This window comes from Zeus faber, assembly GCF_960531495.2.
Source record: "Zeus faber genome assembly, chromosome: 12".
Taxonomy (NCBI): domain Eukaryota; kingdom Metazoa; phylum Chordata; class Actinopteri; order Zeiformes; family Zeidae; genus Zeus; species Zeus faber.
In genome coordinates, this window is record NC_137196.1 from 4,509,140 (window position 1) to 4,534,954 (window position 25,815).

The following is a 25,815-nucleotide window of genomic DNA, read 5'->3' on the forward strand; positions in this document are numbered from 1 at the left end:
GTTACTAACCACTGCATACCGGGAACACCCCACAATACCTGCCATTTTGGAGATTCTCTGACTCAGACGTCTAGCCATCACAGTTTGGCCCCTGTCAAAGTCGCTCAGGTCCTTACGCTTGCCCATTTTTCCTGCTTCCAACACATCACCTTCAAGAACTGACTGTTCACTTGTTGCCCAATATATCCCACCCCTTGACATGTGCCATTGGAACAGGATGAGCAATGTTATTCACTTCACCTGTCAGTGGTTTTAATGTTGTGGCTGATCAGTGTATAGTAAAATAAATAAATAAAAAGTTTTGTTTTTTTAAATAGACGTCTTTTTTTTAATAATATTTTTTATTAATGTTTAAGGGACTTTTATTCAATAATGCCACATTTCTCCCTGTGAGTTTGTTTCATTCATACTGGTCAGTGTTTACATACCACCACAGGCCAACCTGCAGGAGGCACAGCGCATGCTCGCCGACCAGATACGGTGTGTGGAATGTGGGATTATGTGTGTGGTGTTGGCAACTTTAACAAAGGAAACCTCAGCCATGAACTCCCCAAATATAGACAGTTAATACTTTGGACCACTGTAAGACTACAGTAAGCAATGCCTATCATGCCGTCCTCCAAGCTGCAGTGGGGCACTCTGACCACGTCATGGTCCACCTGATTTCTGCATACAGGCAGAAATTAAAGCTGTGTAAACCTGTGGTGAGGACATCAAAGAAGTGGACCAGTGAAGGATCTTCAGGTGTGCTTGGACTGTACCAACTGGGATGTTTTCAGGACTGTTACCAACAGTCTGTATGAGTACACAGAGGCTGTGACATCTTACATCAGCTTCTGTGAGGAGAGCTGTGTACCATCACGCACCAGGGTGAGTTACAACAACGACAAGCTCTGGTCCACAGCTAAACTCTGACAGTTAAGGTCAGAGAAGGAAGAGGCGTTCAGGAGTGGGGACAGAGTTATGTTGAAAGTGGCTAAGTACAGGCTTAACAAGGAGGTGCAAGATGCTAAACGGCTGCACTCAAAGTAACTCCAACCCCAGTTCTCAGCCAAATCACTAACCTCAAACAAAAAACACCTCACTCAATGAACAACTCATGCCTGGCCAACGACCTGAACAACTTCTACTGTCGCTTTGAAAACAAATAGGACAGAGCTCCCACCAGCCCCACCCTACCACCAACCCCAACCCCACCCTAAGCTGGGAAAACACGTCTCTGACTCCTAGACCATCAGCAACGGTTCCCCTCAAGGCTGCGTTCTTTCTCCTCTGCTCCTCTCCCTGTAGACCAAAAGCTGCACCTCCAGCCACCAGTCTGTCAAGCTCCTGAAATTTGCGGACGACACCACCTTCATTGGCCTCATCTTTGGTGGGGATGAGTCTGCCCACAGGTGGGAGCTTGACCATCTGGTGACCTGGTGCAGCCAGAACAGCCTGGAGCTCAATGCAGTGAAGACAGTGGAGATGGTTGTGGACCTCAGGAAGAAAGCAGCCTTACTCTCCCCATCATCCTGTATGACTCCCCAGTCGACACTGTGGAGTCCTGCCGCTTCCTGGGAACCACATCATATCCCAGGACCTTAAGTGGGAGCTGAACATCAGCTCCATCATCAAGAAAGCCCAGCAGAGGACATACTTCCTGCGGCAGGTGAGGAAGGTCAACCTGCCAGAGACTATGATGGTGTACTTCTACACCTCCATCATTGAGTCCATCCTCACCGGGTCCATCACCATCCGGTTTGCTGCTGCAACCACCAAGGACAAGGGCCGACTGCAGCGTGTCATTCGCTCCGCTGAGAAGGTGATTGGCTGCAACTGTCATCTCTCCAGGACCTGTACGCCTCCAGGACCCTGAACACCCCGGACACAAACTGTTTGAAACACTTCCCTCTGGCAGGAGGCTGCCGTCCAACAAGGACAAAACCTCTCGCAACAAGAACAGTTCCTTCCCATCTGCAACAGGCCTCATCAGCAAGGCCCGGGACCCCCACTGAAACGGACCCTCCATAGACACTACAAGTTATATTAACGTACTGTCCACACCTACCACAATGCGTTACATTAATGCACATCTTTGGACATCCCTGTTCTCTGTACTTTTCCTCTGGTCATTTTGTTTTGCACATTCCTGCACTACTGTTCAATTTTTTCACTTAAAAAAAAAAATTATTGAACATATTGCACACATTGTTTATTCTCTATGTTGTATGATACGCACCAACAGACCACAGCAAATTCCTTGTATGTGAGAACTTACTTATGATTCTGATTTCCAATCGTTATATGCAAATGAATGGGCATGGTTATCTCGCCGATTAATAGCCAACGGAGCGGCTGTACCACTGGTAGAGTGGTTGCTCGAAGCTGGTCCTCAGTTCCTGTTATCTCCTAGGTTGAAAACCCAAAGCGATTTATTTATTTATTTATTTAACTATATTTATTCATTTATATATTTCTTTTTACATTTATTTATAATATATTGCATCATTTATTTATTTCAGGCTTTATGTCAAAGGCATATTTATGTATGTATGTACGTACGTACGTATGTATGTATGTATGTGTTTATTTATTTATTTATTATGGACCCAAATGGCGTTCCATACATTAGGACTAAGATGTTAGAGTGTTTGCTGGAAAAGCATTGCCCTCTGGGACATTAAAACAGCATCTATCCTCTTTACGTTTCTGTATGTTTTTGTTGACCAATGGAATCCTATTCCATTGTTCTGTTCTTGCACGACGTTTAACTAATGTTTCACTTTGCCACAGGATCCCCCATAGTGTCTAGAGTCTCTAATAGGGGAACTGAGGACCACACATAAAAATCTCCCCCATTTTCCAGCATATTTTTCTCATCGGTCGTAAAGGTTTGAGGTATTCGGTTTGTGCATTTTTTTTTACAATTTCACATTGTAATACATGTAAAAAAAAATAGACTCGACCCACCATCCACTTCTGTAACCTATTGTATTGGGGTCGCTGTTCATTGAGTTGTTTCTGACTTACTTCATGACATCTCACGTTATAGTGAAATATAGGCTTTTCCGTAATGTTAGCCCAGCTAAACGTCCAGTCCCAAGTCTGTTACTCTGGGTCTGAATTCCTTTCTTTTCACCTCCATTACTTGCTACCTAATACATCCCAGCCCTCGACAGGTGCCATTGGAACAAAATGAGCAATGTTATTCACTTAAAAAAAAATAAAAAATAAAAATTTCAGATTTAATTTTGTGGCTGATCCGTGTATATAGTCTGTGTGTGTGTGTGTGTGTGTGTGTGTGTGTGTGTGTATACTGTGTGTATATACTGTGTGTATACACATATATACTGTGTATATATACTGTGTGTGTGTGTGTGTGTGTGTGTGTGTATATATATATATATATATATATATATATATATATGTATTGGGAATGGCACAGAAAAATATGAAATAGCTATAAAATACTCCAACAACCTTTAAAATATATAAACAACAGATGATTACCTAACTAAGGAATAATTTTATAAATAAACAATTAAACAAACACACAAATAAATAAATACTATCAAATCAATCAATTTGATCCATAAATATCCAAGAATGATTAAGGGGAGAAGGGAAAATCAAGGCCTTTTCCAGTAGACCCAGGGGGGGGCTTTCCTGCATTGACAAAAACAAAAAAACATAATAAACATTTTTTTTGTTTCTATGATATTTCAGGCTAGATTTGTTGGAGGTTCTGTCTTCCTCTGATATCCAATCCACTTTTTTTTTTTTAGCTTGTATTGGCCCAATATGGACGGACATTGTACTCTATACAACCCTAATGTCTCCAAACCCTAAACTACTGTCGCTTTCCATGCTGATAGATGCTATCTAACACTACGAGTAGATTTTTTTAAATGTTATACAGTATATGTTGTTATAATGTTGCACGCGACTGAAGTTTCATTGAACGTGATCGCAACGCACTTCTGGTCAACGTATTACACTCTCCCCCACAGCTGCAACTCCGGTGTGTTCCACAACGTAATCTTTAGATGCCAGAGCAGTGGAACCCCCCCGACACCAATTTTTACTGAGTGATTTTCAGGCCTCTCTTGTAAAGAAGAAGTAATGAGTGGAAGTAATAAGGGGTGAGTAGCATACCTTGCCAGGTCTGAAGCCCAACGCTTCTGGACACGGCGGCTGAAGACTGAATTTTCCTGGGTAATCGGTCCAGCGATTTAAACGGGAGCTTGAAAAGTATGAGTCCCGGGTTATGCAGCTTCAATTGAGTTAGCGGCATCAACAGGTCAGTTGCGTTGTTTTGCTACCAGGTTGAACATGGCTGGGTTAAGCAAAATGCTAAGAGGCTGATTTAGGGTATGCACACAGGCTAAGTACGGATGAGGTTGAGGTGGTGAAGTATTACAACAGATGCTGCGGTTATTTAGGAAGCAGGATGAGGGAACATCTGTGGTGTTGAATGACTTTTATTTAGGCTACTGGCATAGAAGACAATTCGCTTCCTCTTTGCCTTCACGCGACTGGCACCAGAACACAGCACCCTGCATGTGCTGTATCCCCAAAACATCTCTCCTTGCATCTTCCTCATAGAGCATGCGACGCAGTGCCCCCTAACTTCCCAGCTCTGAACTGCAGGGCTGAGTCGACCAACAGCTGTCTGGCGACGTTACCGGGCCCACCGGCAACGAGAGCCGCCTCTGGCCCTCTGGAGGCTCCGCTTGGCCGAGCACCATCCGTGAACTCTGACAAGGCAGGACAGCCTCCTGCCGATCCGCTGGATCCCGCCTGTCAACCATTTGGCCAATACCGTTGGAAGGTTCGGCCTGCGAGGGGTCACCCTGCGCAGGGAGGTGAAGCTCCTTGGGGCTGTTGAGCGATAGGCTGGATTTGGAGGGTGGTGGCGCACGCGCCTGACCAGCCAGAAGCTGCAAGGGAGACGCAGACTATGAGTGTTATGGTGACTCTGGAACAGAATGGCTTGAAGTTCATGGTTTGGAGTACCATACCTATGTTTATCAACCATTCCGTTGGCATTCAACACCCAACGTTTCATACGTAGGTTTTGATACAGGAAGATTAAAGCTACATTAAGCAATGCCAAGCAATTCACAACTCCATGGTACGGCTACCTGTTTAGCTCAAAATGGCAGAGGATTCATGTGTTAATGAACCAGCGGCTGGTGAGGAGAGTTGAAGATCTAAAATACAATAAAATGATTTATAGTGTTGATGAGGCCATCATAATAAAGACAGCAATGTTTTTCAACAATTATGGGGAAATTTAGCATTTTGGGGTTTCATCTAAATCAGGACCAATCTACTAAAATGAATCCAGAATTGAGAAATGCCTTTCTGAAATGTTGCTTTATTAAACTTTCAGGTTGGCATATCCACTGAATGAATGTATGGGGAGATAATGTCACATTTGGATTTCAGATTTTTTTTTTTTTTACTTAGAATTACAGCTGGACCCATTTTTGTAATGCAATTTGCAACGGCCACCTAAAATTTTGAAACTGCCAGCAAACTTGAACGTGTCACATAGATTTATTTCAGAGTTTCCTACTTGTGTGAATCAAAAAATGTAAACATAGCTAATAGAGGGTACCGCTGCACGCTGTCTCTCCCATCACTGTGCCCCACCTCCCTGGTGCGGAGCCTCTCCAAATTTTGGAGTTTTCATTTTAGATTTATTTGTTTTCCTTTGTTTACTACTTGAACGAAATTAAACAAAACCTGTGCACTCTGTTGGGCCGTGTCGTGTCGTCCACATCTCTCCATTGTTCCTTTTAATTTTACCCGTCTCCGTTGGTATGGGACTTCATTTTGTAAAAACTGGATTTATTTTGTGTAAATACTCTTTTCTTCTAAATGATAAACCCTAAACACAGTACTTGACCATCCTGAATAGCTGTGAAACTAACTGACTTATCTGCAGACTGACTACCACCCTGCTACTACGCTATGGCAGAGAGACGACCACTCCCCCCGTGACAGCGGTCAGATGTTGAAGGCCTTTTTTTTTACCTTCATTTTCCTGTATGTTTCCCTTTCTGATTGTATTTTCCCCCCTCAAGAAATCTTCTCCATAAGCCCCAAATCATAAATTAATTCAATAGTTTCTCTTTTAAGATGAATTAGTTTTAGACTAGCAAGTCCTAGACTAAGGTAATGAAGGACTAGTCAGCTTCTTCCGTCTGGGCTTGGTGCTGGTTTTAGTCCAGATAACCCATTTTCTCTATTGTCAAGATTAGCCTGGAGGCCCACATCCATTAATCCCAATATAAACCTGCCTCTGCCTAGGTTTCATTTTAAGACTTCACTTAGACCTAGATAAGATCTAATCTTCCTTCTGGAAATCAGATTTTTTTAAACCAAAACTAGGGTAAGTCTGACACTATTTTAAACCATGACTGAGAAAGACCATTTCAGTTAGTCCAGATTAAAAGTGTGATTTAGTCTAAAATTATGCCTAGTCTGTGTTCCGCGAAACCACCCCTTTGTGTATTATCGTACTTCCTTGCTTTGGCTCGTGCATTCCCTGTGACCCTATGCTTTTGTATAATCCTTGAATTTGGCTTAATGCATCTTTAAAAATCAAAAAATACATATTTTTTGGTTAGATGGACACATTTTTCATTTTTTAAAACTTTAGATGACCTTTAGGTAAGTACCTGCGAGAGAGATGCCAAGCTCCGTGTCTTCGGGGGGGGCACCGGCTGGACCAGTTTCGGGGTCAGGGGTGGTGGTGGGGCCAGCGGAAGGTGGGAATTCTGACCAGAGGAGAAGGAGAGGGTAGGCCGCCCCTCTTCAGTCTGTGTCGGGCCAGGCGAGGAAGGATGCTGTGCGGCAGTTTGGGCAGAAGGGTCACCAGGATAGGCACGACGGGAAAGCAGCTGGCCAAAGGAAGGTGGTCCCCAGGGATTGAAGGCGGGCACTGTCGGGGAGGACGGGAAAGCGGGGTGAAGCACGTCCTCTGCCGGGGACGGGACAGGCGAGGAGGGCGCGTTGGGCGTGGACGTGAGGGTGCTGTAGGAGGGTGGGATCATGGGCACCTGCCTCTGTAGCAACTGGAGGATGGCCCCGACGTCTGCTGACATGCGAGACTCCAGTCTGGGGGAAAAAAAAACAAAAACAAGTCAGGGATTGCAGTGATTCATACTCACCGCCCCCTAAAATGAAATAAACAATCAATTGTTTTGCTTCTTTCGAGGTGATAAATTGACCTAGCATGGTCTAACGTTGTGAACTGTATCCAAGACTATTCAGCAAGCTTTGAGAAAATGTCTTCAACTTCATCTCACTGGGAAAAAAAATGTATTTCTCAAAGAGAACAGCAGATTTTCAATGCTCTCCACTCCACCATTCTTATAGTTAAAATATAGTTAAAATAGTTTGAAAGAACTTTTACACATCAGTTTTTAATATTATTATATTGTTTTACATTCATTTTTAATAGTATCATATTTTATTAAAATAAAATAATTTTAATTAAATGTTGCATAATCTCCATTTATATAAACAGTATATATATATATATATATATATATATATGGACGGCAGGGGAAAGGTGTCCCCAGCGGAGCTTATCATAAGGTGCCATCCGGATCACAAAAAAATAAATTCGAAACTGCATGAAAAAAATGGTATGACAGAAACCCACAGTGGCCAAAAGAAGGCACTTTTAACATGGCATATTGTAACGAGATGGAGGCTAACATAAAACATCACAAAGCCAAAGACACGGGAAGGGGAAGTGTTAGGTTGGTTCAGACAAGAGAGAAGCAATCACCAACAAACAGAGCAATACGAAAGATAATGATGAAGGATAATAGTAAGCCAGGGAAAGGAGACAAAGGAAAAGGGAAATAAATAGAAGAAGGGCAGAGGCCCCACCCCACAGCTCCCCCTTATTTGGACAACCCGCCACCTTACCCGCATGACAAAAACCCATTGAGAATAGGACAGTACCCACTGGGCCTTAGCCAGGACAGCAGACAAGAAGTGACAAGTTACAGGGAGACTTCACCCTTACACTAAGCGCGAGACAGAAAGACCAAAAGAGAAAACACAAAAAAGGCAAAGAAACACCACCTAGGAGAAATAGAGCAGGGAAAGGGAACGGTAGTGAGTCAGACAAATCAGACACACAGTCAGAGGAGGAGGGGCCAGACACCATAGACACAGAAACAACATAATTGGATAACAAAGACCGACAGCACTACCAACAAAGGGCAGCAGGGGGAGCCTTCAGAGCCAAGTTTAACGACAGACTGGTATATGCAAACATGGTATGGGAAAACAGACAAGCTACTACACTCGGCCAACACTCCCATCAATCTGCTGGGAAGCGACATCCTGTCTCTCCTCAGTGCTAACATCATGTGCACAGCGGATGTGCTGTATGTAGACTTTCCTGAAGACCCACCCGCAGACCTGGTGCCCATGATAGACCAGACTGAAACCAGCCACTGAGAGCAACCACTAGTGTATTGGCTACAACTGATGCCACAAGACTCACCCACACTGATGCACATGGGAACCATGGCTAGGAGCCAAACTAGGATGAGTCTGCCAACCACAACTGCCTCTACACTGCACGCTCCTATACAATGGGCCTCAATGCCACACAGTGTGCCACACAAGTCCAGAACTCAACACATCATGCTGGTGATTGCAGAAGGACATGAGTCTAATGAACTAGGCCCAATGGTCATAATGGTCGCTGGTTATAAGAATCACATATTTCGTAATTTTTCCATTTTGTCAAGTAAGGGGAAACAAGCTAAGCGAAGTAGTTACACGCAACACCTCAGCCCTAAATTACACGGAAGGTTAAATGCAATGTAAAAATGAAACATGGTTCCCAAAAAACTCCACCACAGCCTTTATCAAACTGTGCTCCACCACAGAAAAGGCACAGATCAAATGTCAGCAGCTAGCACCAAATTGGGGCCATGTTGTGTCCGAGAAAAATAGGACAGCGACAAGCCAATACCAACTGCCTGACTTCTCTCACGGAACTCTCTCCCTGGGAGACATGTTCTGGCTCTGCAAGAACAAGTTGTTTCCCAGCTCCCGCCTAATTGGACAGGAATTTGCACCCCAGTTAGGTTAACAGGACAATTTACAATACAAGCCCCTCTACCGGAGCAACCAAGTACAAGGCGCAAAAGAAGTGTCCCACTACATGACTACTAGATCCTCAGGTATACGTACCTTGCATTTAACCAAGAGCCAATCGATTCCAATGTACAGACAGGTAACCACACTATACAGGCTCTAGAGGGAGTGAGAGAACAACTACACGCCACTTCCCTTATGACCCTTCAAAACATATTTGTTATAGAAACACTACTTGCTGAAGATCAGGGGGTGTGTGACATTGTGGGAGACAAATGTTGCACAGTCATTCCATTGCATGCAGGGGAAGGATTGCAATCCTACTGAAACGTTGATGAAATTGAAACAACTCAGGGAAAAACATGTTCAACATTCCAATTGGAACACAGGCTGCTGCTAGATAGAAATTTTTACAAAAACTATCCTGGCCTAGATTCTCAAAGGTGTAGGGATTGCTATTGGTTTAATTCTGTTCATAGTAATGATAACTTCTTGTTGTGTAGACCCACTGATTAGTGTTATGATTAAGAAAACGACAAAGGCTATAACAGGCCAGTTCCCCGTGCACATAGAAGGAAACGAGTATGCAACACATGCAGACATATACCACCCTTATAGCCTACCCACTAACACCCAGATGTGCGAACATACAGATCAGACAGACCCCTACCACACATATAACATCCCAACCAACACCCAGGCATACCAATACACAGATCAGACGGACCTCTACCACTTACACAGTGTTCCCACTAACAACCCGCCGTGTGATCCCTATACATTTCTGTGGAAGAGCCTGTACAGTGGCAGATTGTATAGTCAAGACACCACTAACTCTGCTATTGTTTCAATAGATAATCATGGCAGACAAGTGGAAAGACACCTATGATCACTATCCCGCCCCACACATGCCGGCTGCTGATATGCCAACCCCTGTGAATCATAATGCTAACCCCGCCCCATACACTAAATTCATGCCCGCTTGATACCCTCTCATTCAGGCCCTTTGATAAAACCCCCGACCAAACTTTTATGAGGCCCAAAAAACAGGAATTTCCCACAGTTAATCAATGGCCCCAGAACCTCCAAAGGTTTCACTCAGGCAAGTTCACACCTATGCAGGCCCCATTCCCCGTAGGCCTACAACCCATGGCTCAAAGCGCAGGCTCCACCTTTTCAGGTCCACCGCCTGGGATCCCAACACCAGCGCCTGGCCACCTGTTTCCAGCACCACCAACCTCCACCACCCAGCTCCAGAACATGCATGCCTCCACCACCTCGACCCCCACCACAGCGTCCTACCACTACGAGAACACCACCGCATTGCATGCATGACCGGCTCCCCTCACCCCCACAATTCCTTCCCACGTGGATTCCTCCCGCGACACTGCCGATCAGAATGACTGGATGCTAGCCCTCAGTCTCAGTCCCATGACACAAGCCTCCTCCGAGACGTTAAACAGCTCCTCATTGGACAGAGACGATCCAGGCGACACCCCACAGGAGGGCCCGGGTACCACAATAGACCCGTTTTTTGCCCACCCCACCATGGTGGCAGCTATGTCTTGACCGGGCTTCTGATCCCTTCCCACCAGGGTCCCACAAGCTACAGCCACCTGCCTACGCAAAGTACGCATCAGGGAACAACGACAGCTCCAGTCACTAAGGGCCCGCCGTAAAGCTAAGGCCCACCTCGATCAGCTGACATCATACAAAGATAGAGTGGACTGTACCGTCATCAACAATCTGCACCAGCAGGTGACCACCCGCAATCAACAACTCCTGCGCATTTAACGGCTTTAAAGGGGGACTTTGTGAACTTCACCGCCAAAGGCCACTGTGCATGGATGGGTTTCTTATGTAGCTGTAATATTAAGGTTGTTGTTGTATTAGGGTTGATATTTGGTAATTGTTTTCTGTTAATACCACAGGAAAGATGGTTTTGCATATTTTTATCCATCACAAATAGTATTGAATGTAAACAGTTTTTTCTGATAACTCAATATAACTGCTCTAATGTTTATGCATAAACGCAAAACTCCATACCTGTATTTCTCACATAATTCACTGATCCTCACAACTCAAACACAGACACCACACCTTCCAATGCTGATTTACATAACTTACACACACCACCAACCATATTATTGGACCACTCATCTCCTTGTAGTATTCGTTCACTTGCTACAGTTGTTGTATTATACATTTGCTCACAGGTACATCAATGTTAATCTGCTTGTTTGTGTACAATATATCCAGCATATTCAGTGTTACCACTTAAAATCATGTTATCCAGCATACTCAGTGTTACCATTTGAAATCATGTGTTATCCAGTATACTCACATCATACTGACGCACATACAAGTCATTTGTTTATCCTCATTATTCTGACTTTAGAAGTCACAAAGGGGGGTTAAAAGGGCCATTAATTTCCTTGGTAGATCTAAATTAAAACACAGTTCTTGAAAACTGATAAAAACCCCTGAGTCAAATATATCCCCAAAAAGATTTACCCATTTTGAGGACCATGCTACTGATTCAAGTGGCTTATTCCCTGACATAATATTTCTGTTCCACCACAAGGGGGTGATCAGGTGCAATTTCTAGTTACCGCCCAGACATTTCTCAATGATCCTAAAGTTTCTCGCTGCGTTTGAAATAATAGGTCCAAAACGTTGCATGCATTAATTAGTGGTTATATCAGAAAATTAAACATCGTAAAGTTTAAATGGAGATACCAATGTATCCTCAATAGCTTTCCAAGCGACTAGTGGAGAGACTGGTTAAACCATGTCTTGAGCAGGCGTAACTGGGAAGACTGATTGGTATAGCAGGAATTTTGAAAAAGCCAGCCCCCCCTTACATTTTAGTCACTGTAGGGTAGAAATCCTGAATTTTGGATGCTTGCCATTCCAAATATATTTACATAGTAATGTGTCAACCTTTTTTCCAATATCCCACCGGAGAAGGCAGCGGAATCACTTTGCTCACAAAATTGATACGTGGCAGCACATTCATTTTAATGGAAGCGACACTTGTTTGCAAAGAATCACATCATTTTGGCCATATGGCTATGTGATGTTAAACCTCTTGTTTGAACTGAAATGTTTTCTAGGGCTGCCCCCTGAAAGCTGACAAGTTGAATCATCTGTCGGAGACCAGTCTGTCAACTGAGATTTGGATTTCGAGCAGTCATTTTTTAAATCTAAAATCGGCGTTCAAGGGAACTCAGAAAACTGTAAATCGAAAGATTCTTCAAATCTCCGTATTGAACAGCCAAATTTGATTAAACTGACCAATTTCTGAGTCAGGTACAGCCCTTATGTTTCTGTTCCTCTATCTTTATTGTATTGTGTATGGAAGTTTGAATCTGAATACCCAGATATGTGATCTCAGTTTTCATAGGAATATCGAAGGGTAATGACACCTTTTTCACAGCTTCATTCAATAGCATCAGTGCTGACTTTGTCCAGTTGATCTCATAGCCAGAAAACAACTCCTCAAAAGTAGACACTAGGAATGCTACTGAGCTTTTGATATCTGTTAAATAAGTACATCATCAGTGAAGATAGATATAGTATGTGACGAGGACTTAACCTGAATAGGATCAGCAATTTGGTTCTTCCTTAGATGTTGAGCTAACGGAATTAGTAACAGCGGCGCCCCCAGAAATTTTTCATAGGGGTGGTGCCTTATGGTGCCCCTGAAAATTTTGGGGTGGCACACCAAAACTGAATACATTCTATAGAATTAAAAGTGACCAATCAAAGGAGCGGAGACAACAGCCACTGTCTATTGAATTCCCACCTTCAAAGTCTCAAAAGTCAATGTGCAAGTGTTGAGCAGTTGCAAGTGCGAAGGAAGGTCGAGCTCGCCCTTGTCACAGCCCCATGCTTGTGGGACAGCATTTGTGCACGCGGGATGCTTTACCGGTTGTGGATACTGTTCTGCATGGTTTTTGAGACTAATTATACGGCATAGCTTCTGAAAAGTTTTTTGTGACTCGCGAGGTGGGGCCAGTGGGGGGGCCAGCAATTGTAACAGGGTGGCCGTGGCCACCCCCTTGGGAGCACCCCTGCTCAACAAGATGCCACACCCCTGCTGAGCCCCACGGAAAAGGACTAGAATGTAGGCCATCAGTCGAGACCATGGTTGTGGGGTTCATGTATAAAACACGTATCATATCAACATCGATCAAGTCATTCCCCAGTCCAAATCTCTCAAGAGCTGCCCACAGATACGGCCATTCAAGCCTGCCTTCTCTGCATTGAGTGACAGGATAGTACACAGGGTGTCTAGTTATTGCCTTTCATGTATTATATGCATTAATCGCCGGATGTTTAATCCAGAAATGAAACCAGTCTGATCCTTATAGAGTATGTATTAGTGGAAGGCCTGGCGATTTCCCTTTTTTAGTTAGATTCAATGCAGTCTCCAGTTCCATTAAGGCTACGGAGCGACCCAAGTCCGTTGGTAAAAGATCCTGGTAAAAGAGTGAAATGTGGCATTTATCTCCTTTGGATCCAATTTCAAAACTAGTAACCTGCTTCCTTTGCTTCCATTAAAGTAGTAATTCTGCCTGACTCTATGCATGATGAACTCCGCTGACAAATCATTAAGCTCCAGTTTAGCCATTTTTGAATTCCTGTTCACTGACTCTGAGTACTTGTTCTTTAGCAGCTTCTCAAGAGAATTACATTTTCCCTCCAACACATAGATCATTTTATTCCTCGCCTTCTTGAGGTGAGATGTATAGGAGGTTGTAAAATCTCTAATAAACCCCTTGGTGGCCACCCATGTAAACATGGCATCCTCTACTGAATATTTATTGTTATCTATAAATTATTTTCTCTAAATTGTGCTACAAATTCTTGGTCTTGGCGAAGCGTTAAAATGCCATCTTGGTGTTTTGTTAAATTTATAGCTTAAATTTACTTTCATTAGCAATGGGTTATGATCGGATAGTGTTGCAGGTAGTGTCTGAATGGGCTTTGTGCATTCTTTAAAATAGAGAGAGAGCAAAAAGTACTCAACTCAGAAATGGGATTTGTGATGAAAACCATGTACTGTATTGTCCTTATTGCCCGGGTTCTGAATGTGCCACATATCAAGTACATTTTCTATTTGGTAGGTTTTCTATCATGGTATTTGAAGCAACTGATGCTGATCTTTGAGCATAAGCAACTGATAGGGTGGATCTGTCCAGATTGAGGTTGCAAACTGCATTCATATCCACTCCTATAATCAACTCATATTCTGACAGGGATAGAAATTTTTTGATGAGCTCAGGGAAAAAGTTGGAATCAAAGACTGCCGGTGCATATATTCACACAAAACGACTTTCTTACCATAGTATGGATGTGCATATGTATGCTAGACGACCACAGGTTTGCTTACTCATCTTCTTAACCGATAAAGCTAAGTTGCTTCTGATCAAAATAACAGACCTCCTAGAGTTAGAGTTACAACTAGCAGACCTGCCAAACTTGGGAAAATATTTGTAGTACCACAACAGTGTAACAGGGAGTCTCCCTGGCGTTTGAGTTACTGCAGCTAAATGGCTCCATCAGTTATTCACACCGCAGCCGTCTCATAACGAGGACAATCACATCGTATGTGAGCTACTACGGCTTACTATATACAGTATACACATTCATCTTATTGGGATATGCCCCTTGAAATGCATCATCTCGTAAAGTAACCGAACATGTTTATGCACCGATTTCAATTTTCTTGGCCAAATCAAATTTCAGATTTTTTTATAGTCTCACCTGCCGATTCAGATTTTCATTCAAGTGTAAGTTCATTATAAAACACTGACTATAAAATATCTTTTACATTGTCGTCGGATCATTTTGAGTTTATATCTGTGATCAGAGAAATCTTATTTTCTTATCATTTGGTCTCATTGGGTATATCTGCCGCATGTCATTGACAAATACGTCTGATCACATATTGTGTGATCTGATCACACTCATGTGATAAGACAGCTGCACAGACAGACTACTGCTGCAATTTTCAGTTACCACAAGTATAGTGAGATTGATTTTGACACAGTGTTGATTATTATTTATTGTTCATAATTCACTATGGAACAATAATAGAACATGAAACTGTTCCTGAGTTCCAATAAAATAGAATATGGGACTCACCATATGGGATGTCACCAACTTTCAGTATAATGCAACCTGTAACTAAGTTTTAGTAGGACACGACATGAAATGAACATGGAAATGTCCAGTTCAAACTTCAAATAAAAAGCCAAATAAGTGCAAATATACCTTTCTATTATTTGATATGGTACTTTCAATTTCAATCATTGCAAAAATAAATAAATAATAATAAATGACTGACTCTTCTCACTCTCGTTCACTGGAAGTCCTCCTTCGCTCACCTCGCATTAAATCAACTGAATCAAATGCAACGACTTGTTTTACTGAGTGATTCGTTAAGAACCGAGTCTCAAAAAAGAGTCCAACCTTTCATCACGAGTGCAGCTTGTGCACTACCAACAACCAGAGCAGATGCTTTGCTGTAGTGACAGTGATAGATAAATAACTGATCTAATGTTCTCTTTGTTTACCTACCTCCAAACAGCCGACATTTTCTTTTTTTCACTCTCTTTTTTGAGCGTTAACTACGCTAACGCTAATTTTACATAAGTATCACACAGATTGGTACATTGGTCTCGGCTTTGAGTCTCGGAGCATTTATATCGGCACAGAATCAGATATATCTGACACTGGTCGGCCGGTCACTGGTCATGCCTGATCAAACTGAAAACCGTCCGATTCCGGTCAGTGGCTGGCATCGGGGCATCGGGGCATTTCATGTTTTATATGTTAACATTACGGTCACATTTTTGTGCTTGATTATTATTCCCCCACTTCCCATTTTACCTCAGCAATGCAGCGTTTGGTCTTGATGGATAATAAAGTACCACTGCGCTGCGTATTACTGGATGTTGGGTGAGAGGAGGAGGGCTTACAGAACCACAAGCACAACATTGTAGCATCTGGTCCAATCCGAGGGATGTAGTTTAAATACCCAATAAATGTACGGTATCATATAATTTAAATTTTTTTTCCATAGTTCAAGCTGGCATTTCGTACCTGCGAATTTTGACCAACAATTGCATGGTTGGTACACAAAATGCATGCAGGTTGGCAGGTCAGCACAAGTTGAAGCACCTACTTTGTATAGCCTATCCTGGTAGCGGAGAACATCATCTAGTCGTAAATTAGTTTCTTGGATAATTGCGATATCCACATTTTTACAACCTAATAAGTCTAGACATTTCATTCTTTTGACTTTAGCCTTTAGCACAAATGTCTGACGGTCAGGACCAACAACTTGGCAGTTCATGTTTGTTAATGTCCGTCCGCTGCACCATTCTGATCCATGTTATCTTCCTCTCGCTGAGTCGTATTTTCCGGGGCCAGAGAGAACAGTTTTCGGCGAGTTGCCTATGTTGACCTCTCGTCCGTCTCTTTACTCAAGAACTGTGCGGCTGAAGTGAATGTGCGTTGCTCTCCATTAAACACCATCATCAAAGTGACCGGGTGGATCAGGAAAGCAGGGATGCCTCTCTCGTACAGCTCCTTTATCACATCTGCATAAACTTTTCTTCTCTTGTTCGTGAATGCACTGTAGTCCGTATAGAACCAAATGGTCCTCCGTGCGTCCTGAATGGGTGCCTTCTTCCTTGCCTTAGGAGCCCCTTGCAGGATGCCATTGTGGCCCTGGTACCTGAGCACCTTAAAGACCATGATGGTCTGGCCGTCGTTCTTAGGGCTGTAAATCCACGTTCCATCTGGATCTTTAAAGTGCCAAGTGATTGGATTTACTTGGGTAGCATGTCTTGCGAAAAGGTGACCGAATTGCCCCCTTCTTTGTTAGCTGCAATCCCTGTAATTCTGATGTTGTTTCTCGAGTCTTGATCCTCTGAAAAGGCCAAACTTAACTGCATTTTATCCAGTTCAGAGGTGTTAGAGGTGTTCACATCTCAGGGTTCTTATATCAGCCTGGACGCGGACTACTTTTTTGACAAGTCCCTTGACTTTTTCCTTGTTAGCATCCATATTCTTCTGTAGGTTGTCGACAGAGATTTTCACCCCCTTGATAACGTCTTGGACGACCTGCGTGACGGCTGCCACTACACCAGCCTGTTACTAAGAAAATGCTAAGCAACTGGCTTTGTTAAATTTGCTAGCCTCTGAGGTGCCATTCTTCGACTGTTTGCACTTCTATTTGCATGGATTTTTTATCGGCAAGCCACCTTGTTTGTTGTTCCCTGACATTTCTGCAAAATGCTGAGTATATAACTAGTAATTTGCGAAAATGAGGGAAAGTTGGTGCGAGCTTCAGTGTTCTCTGACAAGTTCAGAGTTCTCTGAGGTAGTATTTTGCCCATTTTACAGTTCTGATGTTAACCGACCCGAGTCTCAGACAACCCCACCTGTGTATCTGTCTCTGGAGCAGCTCCAGCCTGTTCTCCAGGTCTCCCTTCTGTTGGCGGGAAACAATGGGGGGAGGAGAATGAGCAGGTGGAGGCGGAGGAGCGTAAGAGGGAGAGGGGAAGTGGGGCGGGGTTGAAGGCGAGGGTGACGACAGGCCATGGAGGCAGGGGACCTCCTGATACTGCTGGCCCTCTCGAGTCTCAGAGCCCCAGAAGCTGAAAATGTTGGCGACCCCGGAGAAAGCTTCTGATTGAGAGAGAAAGAGAGTTCATTACTTCAGAAGGAGTTATCAGACTACAATATTTTTTCATTCTTGACAATTGACAAAAGTTTCTTTCCCACCTGTGAAAGAGTTCATGTTTTTCTGTCTCCCCTTGATCTCCGCATAGCCATTGGTGGCAGCGCTATGTCCATTCACCCGGGCGGCCAATGAGGAACCCTGCATGGGGCTCATCAGCTCTGACTCCTCTGCTTCTTCGTCCCCGCTGAAAAACGAATGGCCGCCACTGCAAGGTCAGAGGGAAATGGCTGAAGTGTCAACGTTATGGAGAGCGAGCTTTATGCAGCGTGTAGCAGATAGGAGCACTATATGAAAAATAGTCATTCCATCAGATAGGTGCCATTTAGCCTTTCTATTTTCAGAATTCTTTATAACAAATAATAATTTTTAACATTGTTTAAAATTCATGTTAAACCCAAAAGGGACTTGGGGAAAGTGCGTCTTGCGTGAATACCTATCAACACCATAGAGGGCAGTAGAGAACCATCTAAGTACTGTTTGGACATTTTGAAACCCGGGCTACTCTTTTTCTGAGTTTATCAGTCATAATATGTGTTCTAGAAGCATAGTTTCATTTATTTTATTTTCCCTGCAATACATCATAACTCGCCATAGTGAAATGTTTATTGATCTTTAGCCCTTAATCCCTATTCACACAGAATGTATTTCTGCAACCGACAGTCGGATCCTCCCCCCTAGTGGCCACTAGTAACTAGGCCACTTGGTTTAACAATCATAATAACCTAAATAATATAAATAATAACATACATATGAATAAATAACCAGTTATCTTGAGCTGTGTCCATGGTGAATTTTTCCAATTTTAACTGCGTTTAAATAGTTTAAAATATTAGTCTCATTCTCAGTATAAAAAAGGCAGCTTTCTCCATTTTCCCACCTCTCACCCTCCAATAGCCAATCAAATCAGTCGTTAATTAATCTATAATAAAACAACCTGTTCTATTTCACATAGGCTCTGCCATATCAGCCTCTCAGCTCTAACCTGCTGTTATAAGAGGGCCATGCGCCTGCCGTTCTGCTCCCCATTTTATTCAGTGACCAGTCGCTAAAGAATGCAGCCCTGCTGCAGGGTGAGAGAGACCACCGTCTCAATCACTTCTCCTTCAACGACAGCATTCCACTGGAGAGGGATCTCGTCTTGTGTGAAGCAGGGGAGGAGGAGCCAGAGCAGGATCTTACCCCCCTTCTATTCTCCCTCCATCAGGTGAAACCCGACTGGCTCATCCATCATAACCCAGATGGGTGACCCCATGGATGAGTACGAGGAGGCATTCACTAAGAGCCTTAGTATCTCCCTGGTGTTCGACGTTGGCGTGGCCCCAATTTCCAGTGCTCCGCATGAATTCCCAGGGCATATTCGCTCAGCGGTAGCAGAGGTCTACAAAACCCGTCTGCAGCCAGGAGGGATATCCTCTGCCCGCAGTTCGCCGCCATCAACAGGTGCTCAGTACCGCTATGGCTAGACATAAAACTGAGACGGCTTTCGCGCTGCAGTTCACGATGCTCCTGCCTCCCTTTCAAGGGATCAGACAGATGGTGATGTCAAATCCTATGGCAGCAGCTGCCCTCACTAGTAGATAGCAGGGGAACTATTATGAAAACCTCACTTTTTCAGTGCTTGTGCACATACTTACATTTGAGTCGCTGATGTGAACACAGTGAGTTGTTTGTGAGCTGTCTGTGAGCTGTCTGTTTCAGAAAAGATCAGTTCAAATTTTCAGCCACTTTCTACGTCACTTGGGGCCCCAGTAGAAATTAGAACCGGCCCCCATCTGAGTATCTCCACCCATGGCTTGAGAATAACAAGCTGCGCTGTTGGCTTACAGACCAGCACAAATCTTTTAAAAGAAAGAGGAATTAATACCAACTGTCCGTGAAGAAAGGGTAGACGATGGAAATATAAGTGTGGTGTGGTGATGGTGTGGTTAGGGTTAGGGACAGCCACACCTGTCTTGGGTCTAGGTAATTGGGCCCGGGATCAGAGGTGGCTGTACGCCTGTTGCTTGTCAAAACAATCAACATGCAACAGGTAAATCACCCATCCCCACACACACAATGGGAGAGCCTCTGCATGACATGTCCCATCTGCTCAGGGCTTGTTACATCTTGCCATCCAAACTGGTGTGTTTGCAACATCTCTGCCTGTGTCTCTGTGTCCAAGGGCCCTGAAAACGGCACTTGGGTGACGTGTGGTCGGCGGAACTACCACAGTAAGTATTTAAAAAATAATTGTGCTGTGTGTTTCTTAAAAAATGTATTGTAGATTTAGACGTTTACATGAAACAAAAAAATCCCTGCAAGCTTGGAGTATGGCAACGAAAGTCAGAACAAGCTTTTAAATTTGGCCTTGTAAATCTAGTTGGAATGAAGATTCAGCATGCATCGCTTATTTCTATTATTGCTTATACAACGGAACCCGGAAGTGAAACTCAAACCCCATTGGCTCACAGAACCTGGAACTCGTGGTCAAACTCCATTGGCTCACAGAACTAGGATCTCAGAAGTGGCGCCACCAACTAAACACACTGTCCTGGAACAGGATGGTTTAGAGGCACATTAGAATGGCTAGAATGCATTATCGCAAGAATCAAAAGTGGTATTTTCAGCAAAGCACTTAAAAACATGTTTTGGGGACCTCAGAGTTATATATTAACTTGTTGAAAAGGAGCATAATAGGTCCCCTTTATGGAAGAGGGCAATATCAGTCACACAAACAGCCAGACCGGCATCTATTTCTGCTACTTCTTGGTTCCCAAAAAGACCAATTCTGGATTTATGAGCTCTCAACAAAACGATTGTAAAGAGACTGTTTCGCATTTTGACTACACAGCGTCTGCTGTGTTACATCATGCCAGGAGACTGATTTACTTCAGTCAATCTCAAGGATGCATATCTTCACTTTGCCTTTATAGGAACAACATACGAATACCAGCAAATATACGCAATTATAATTATCACTACAAATTATTACCTTGCCCCACGCACCATTTGAAAGTGCATGGAGACAGCACAGAATCCACTTTGAAGTAGAGGTGGAAGAATATTGTTCTATCTAGACGATTCTTGTGCTGTCTCATTACCTACAGTTAGCTAGAGCACACACCAAGTCTCTGGTGATGCATCTCTCCCACCTGGGTTTCACCATCAACTGGGAGAAGAGCACTCCTCTTCCCAGACAATGAGTGTATTACCTGGGTATTCATCTGGACTTTCAATCTATAGTTTCCTTTGCTTTATCAATAATTTCCACTGCTCGGGGGGGAATACTTTTCGAAAGTCCAGAACTTTGGGGGTGGGGCTTGCAGCACTGAACATTTCTGATTGGTTGAGTACTCAACGCATTTTATTTCAGCCACCATTTTTAAAAATCTGTAGCCGCAAACCTACTGTATGTACAGTTTGTTTTTTGTCCTAAAAAAAAATGCTGTGTAAAAACAGGCCGCTTTTTCATGTCCGCAGACTTATTTGCATGGGTCTTTAGACCTCGGTGGAAACGCAAAGAACAACGGGCTGAAGGAATCTTTTAGTTCCTTGAAAAAAGTTACTTGGACTAAAAGTTCTGGATACTTTGGGTGGAAACGCGACTCATGAGAGGCACACTGACAGCCCCTCATCAGAACACTTTCGTGGCAGTGGTTGAATATTGGTTGATTCCCACCTGGGTTGATACCGTGCAGGTTATCTCCCAATTAGGAGCCTTTCTGTGTGGAGTTTGCATGTTCTCCCCGTGCTCACATGGATTTTCCTCCTTGTAACATCAGTAAGGACCCCCACCAAAAACATGCACAATTCATCGTCTGACCAGCGATGGACATTTCGGAACCAGGTCCGCGTCGTCTAATGCTGCCCGCTGCTCCTGACTGCCCCCCCGGAGGAAGGAAAAGCCAGGATGGGTCAAATGCAGAGGCCACATTTCACTGGCCACCATCCAAAATGTGTGTGTATGCATGTGTTGTCGTGTGGTGTTTCATGTGACAATTAAAGATTCTTCTTCTTCTTCTTCCCTCTGCGAGTAGTGATGGCAGTGACCATTATGCGTCCATCAGGGCAGATGTCACCAGCACACGCAGTAGTGCCGCTGGGTGTGCTTCACATGGGCCCCATCCAGAGATGGTTCATTCATCTCAAAGTGGATTCGGTGCGTCACAGAGCATGTTTGCTGAGGGTCCCAGCCACGATCTGCACCAAGCTGAACCAATGGGGGGACCCCTGGGTTGTATCCTTAGCTGCGTCCCTGGGAAGGACGCCCAGTCATGTGACTATCTTCACAGCTCCGTCACTTGGCACATGCCAATCTCCACAGCCTGAGAGCACTGTACATTCCCCGAATACAGAATGTAGGGGTCCAATCTGATGTCCTGAGTGGGGCCATCAGAGAGCGAATGGCACCTGAACCCGGACAAAGTTTGACAGATGTAGCACCATATCAGAGATGCAACCTTTTTGCAACCAGGGAGAACACTCAGTGCTTATTTTGGTTCTCCCTTCACCGTCAGGAGACTAACCGCTTTCGCCCACTCCCCCTGGCTTCACAGGCTGCGTGTTCCCTCCAAACCACATAAACTGCCTGCTAATGAGAGTGAGAGTTGAGAGAGCATGCCTCGTTCTAGTACCCCCAGAGCACACGTCTGCACCTTAGATTCCGGAACTTGTTCAGTTACTGGCGGGGGAGCCATGTCCAATACCCAGGTTCCTGGGTGACATCTTTCAGGCACAGGGAATGATAAAACAGCGGGCAATTCTCGGTCAGCCACCGGCTGCGGTGCCTCGATCCGCTCTGCGATCAATAAGCATACCTGTCAAAATTGGGATTTGAAAACAATGGAAATGGTCCGGTGCCCGGGGTCGACCCTGCAAGAGTCCAGCCACATGGGGAGACACCCAACGGGGTGTCCTAACAGGGTCTCCTCGAGTAGTGGCGTCCATTCCCTGTTTGGAGGTGTGTCAGTGGAAGACATTTGCATGGCACCATGCACCCTTGTCAGATTTTATCTACTGGATGTGTCTGGAGGATCTCTGTCCTCTGTGCACTGCACAGCGTCCCTCATTTAGCCCCTAAACAGACTGCCATATGCAGATAAGTCTGGGTGAACTGCTTATCCAAATATGCAGACGAGGATGAACATTCCCAGCGCATGATTGGTTTAACCGCTGGTCCGGATACATCGCAGACCTTCCCTGTTGAGGTGAGTCACAATGCCGCGTATGAATATAACGCCGTTCCCACTGCCCTGTTATACCTTGGAGTTATGCTGTTCTGTTATGCCTATCGATTTGCTGAGCAGAGCTATTGCCTTGTCTGTTGACAGCAGGGTGTAGACTCAACTGGCTTCCCCTTATGCCAATAAGGATAAAGCTGGAGGGCAGAGCCTATGTGAAATAGAACGATAGTTAGCTTACTGTAACTGTTTTTCTGCCCTGCTGTCTTCATAGGGTCAGTGAAGATTCCTGGGGAGCAGAATGGCGGGCGCACGCCCCTTTAATAGCAACAGGTCACAGCTGATAGGGTAATGGGTACATTAAAACATTTTCAGCAGGGCACCGGGGAAGCCAATAAGGTTGAAGCTAGAGGGCTTCGCCTATGATCATAGAACTTACAGTGGAAAAAACGTTCTTACAGTGGAACACACACACACACACACTACAAATACTTTCATATAATTTTTTTTTGCCTTTATATTGCTAATTCATAGTTAAATATATGAACTTGGACACATGGTTATTACAGATGATGCAAAGGCTTACACGTCATCCCTGTGATTGTCTGTGTATTGTCCTTCACACTGGCGACAGTTGTTCTGTCCTCCTCCGGATCCGCCTCCACCTAGGTCCGAGTCGCCTGGGAGTGTGAACGATTGCAAAATTACATGACTTAAAAAGATTCCCCGGCATATTTTGGAAAACCTACAATTGGAAAACCCCAATAAATACTGCTTTTAGAACACTAAATAGCACAAAAATTTACATTGCAAGTTACAAGGTACATTTCCATTAGTATTTAATATTTTTACAATTGGAATTTTATTATTATTGGGATTATTTTGAACACAGTTATTGGGATTGTTTTTTTGTTACTTCAATAACAAAAACAATTACTTACATTTTTTGTTCAATTGGGATAATCTGTTGGAATCTGGAATAATCATTTAGGATGGCAAGAGATTTAAAGAGCCTTTGTCTGAACATACTGCTACCTTTGTTCACTCTTTGAGTAATGGAGAGTTTGTGCTTCCGGAATTGTCTGCTTAAGACCTTGTGGTCCGAGTCCTCACTGCTCACTGAGCCTGGGGTGTTATTGGCCTGGACAAAGAGAGGGAAACAGAGAGAGAGAGGAAGGGATAGCCCAATTGTCTTAATAAAGACAACGGCAAAGGTACTGTACATGCAGATAGACATTTAGATGGAAATGTCTATCTATATGTACTTCTAACTTCTTAATTCCCAAAGTAAATATGAATCTATCTACAATATATATTGCGAAATGAAAAAATACAGGAATTTTCACTAGATGAATTGAATAGCTCTATTTGTAAAGAATTAATCATTCTAGAATGATTGGGGTGATTGTTTTAGGGGAGTGCATTTTCATAGAAAATCAAAATAATAAAATATTTATTGATGGCAGGCTATAATCAGTAAACTGTCAACTGTGACTGGAAAGTTTATTTTTTCCTTCATTTTATAAAAACAAATATTACTCCTTCTTATAAGGAATGATCGACAAAAACAATTACAAACCAAAACTATTTAAATAAATAATGGAAAAATATTTTAGTGAAGCTAAGCCTAATGCTAAGCTAAGAGGTGTGTGCGCACCATGATACCGTTTCTATCGCTAGGTCACAAATCAGCGGCGGAACTGCTTTACGGCAATATTTTAGGTTAAATATATTAAACTCAATTATTTTGCTTCTGTTTATATATAAGAATTTAAGTAATGTTTAATAGTTTTATTTGCCTCTTGTTGTCTGTATCTTCACCAGACTTGGTATGCCACGCAACATCCGGCTCATTCCGTTGCGGAGGACAGCAAAAAGTTTAAATATTTAACTCGCACAAAGACAGGTCGTAAATATTCCTGTATGCGCGAAACATCTCAGCGAGTCTTGCCTCAAACCCATTTTGGCCATTTTGAACCGAAATAAATTAAATGAGGAGGAATGCTCCTCGCGCCCAGTCATAAAATCTCGGAGGTGTGTGACATCACATAGGTCCCCAAGTGCCGCAGCGCCACGCCCTGGTGATGTCATTATCTTTTATGGTATCAATTAATCAAGGATTGTTTTTTAAGGTTACAACTATCAATTAAGGAAATTCCTTTAAATTTGCATCCTCATACCATACCAAGAACCCTGAAATCGGAGTAAATTGTTATATCAGACAGACAGTTTTCCTTTTGTATCAAGCAGCAAAAAAGTTGTAGCATGACGTCTTTCAGTTAATTTGCCTTACTTGACTGTGCACATCCTGCGATGTGACTGAGCATGCACACATCGTGATGACAATGCTGAAACAATATATCGTGCAAACCTAATCTACAGTATCTATCTATCCATACATCCATCCATCCATTCCATCCATCTGTATATCTTGTGATGGAAAATGTTGAAACATACGTCTCTGAGGTTGAAGGTGATCTCCAGGTTGGACCAGAAGTATTCGCAGAACTCTGGGTACATATCCAGTACCTGACAGCACATGGGTGACAAGGTCCATTTTCAATAACATGGCGGTAGTGAAAGTGTTATAATGTGATACAATTAAAACATTAAAACATTGCTGTAGTGTAATATTGGTTTGCCGCTGAAAAGGTCTGGAAACGTGAAAGGGGTGTAATTAGAGTTCATATGTTTTGTATGTAATGTTTTGAACAAGCTATTTTCATATCGTTGTCTCGACAATTACATAGCCAAAATAATAAACAAAAGTAGACA

At 43.4% G+C, this 25,815-nt stretch overlaps 1 protein-coding gene across 1 annotated transcript in view; it reads right to left on the reverse strand.

Annotated features, from left to right (window-relative positions):
• Positions 1 to 4,607: 4,607 nt before the first annotated feature.
• Positions 4,608 to 25,815, reverse strand: part of LOC307238289 (voltage-gated inwardly rectifying potassium channel KCNH2-like) — a gene marked incomplete at both ends in the record, with an annotated part of 137,626 nt that continues 116,418 nt past the window's right edge. The window contains 7 exons of the mRNA XM_080011222.1: positions 4,608 to 4,922; positions 6,672 to 7,110; positions 17,580 to 17,826; positions 17,923 to 18,086; positions 23,627 to 23,720; positions 24,076 to 24,181; positions 25,498 to 25,569. Coding sequence (XP_079867348.1) covers positions 4,608 to 4,922; positions 6,672 to 7,110; positions 17,580 to 17,826; positions 17,923 to 18,086; positions 23,627 to 23,720; positions 24,076 to 24,181; positions 25,498 to 25,569 — 1,437 coding nt within the window. The remainder of the gene's footprint in view (positions 4,923 to 6,671; positions 7,111 to 17,579; positions 17,827 to 17,922; positions 18,087 to 23,626; positions 23,721 to 24,075; positions 24,182 to 25,497; positions 25,570 to 25,815) is intronic.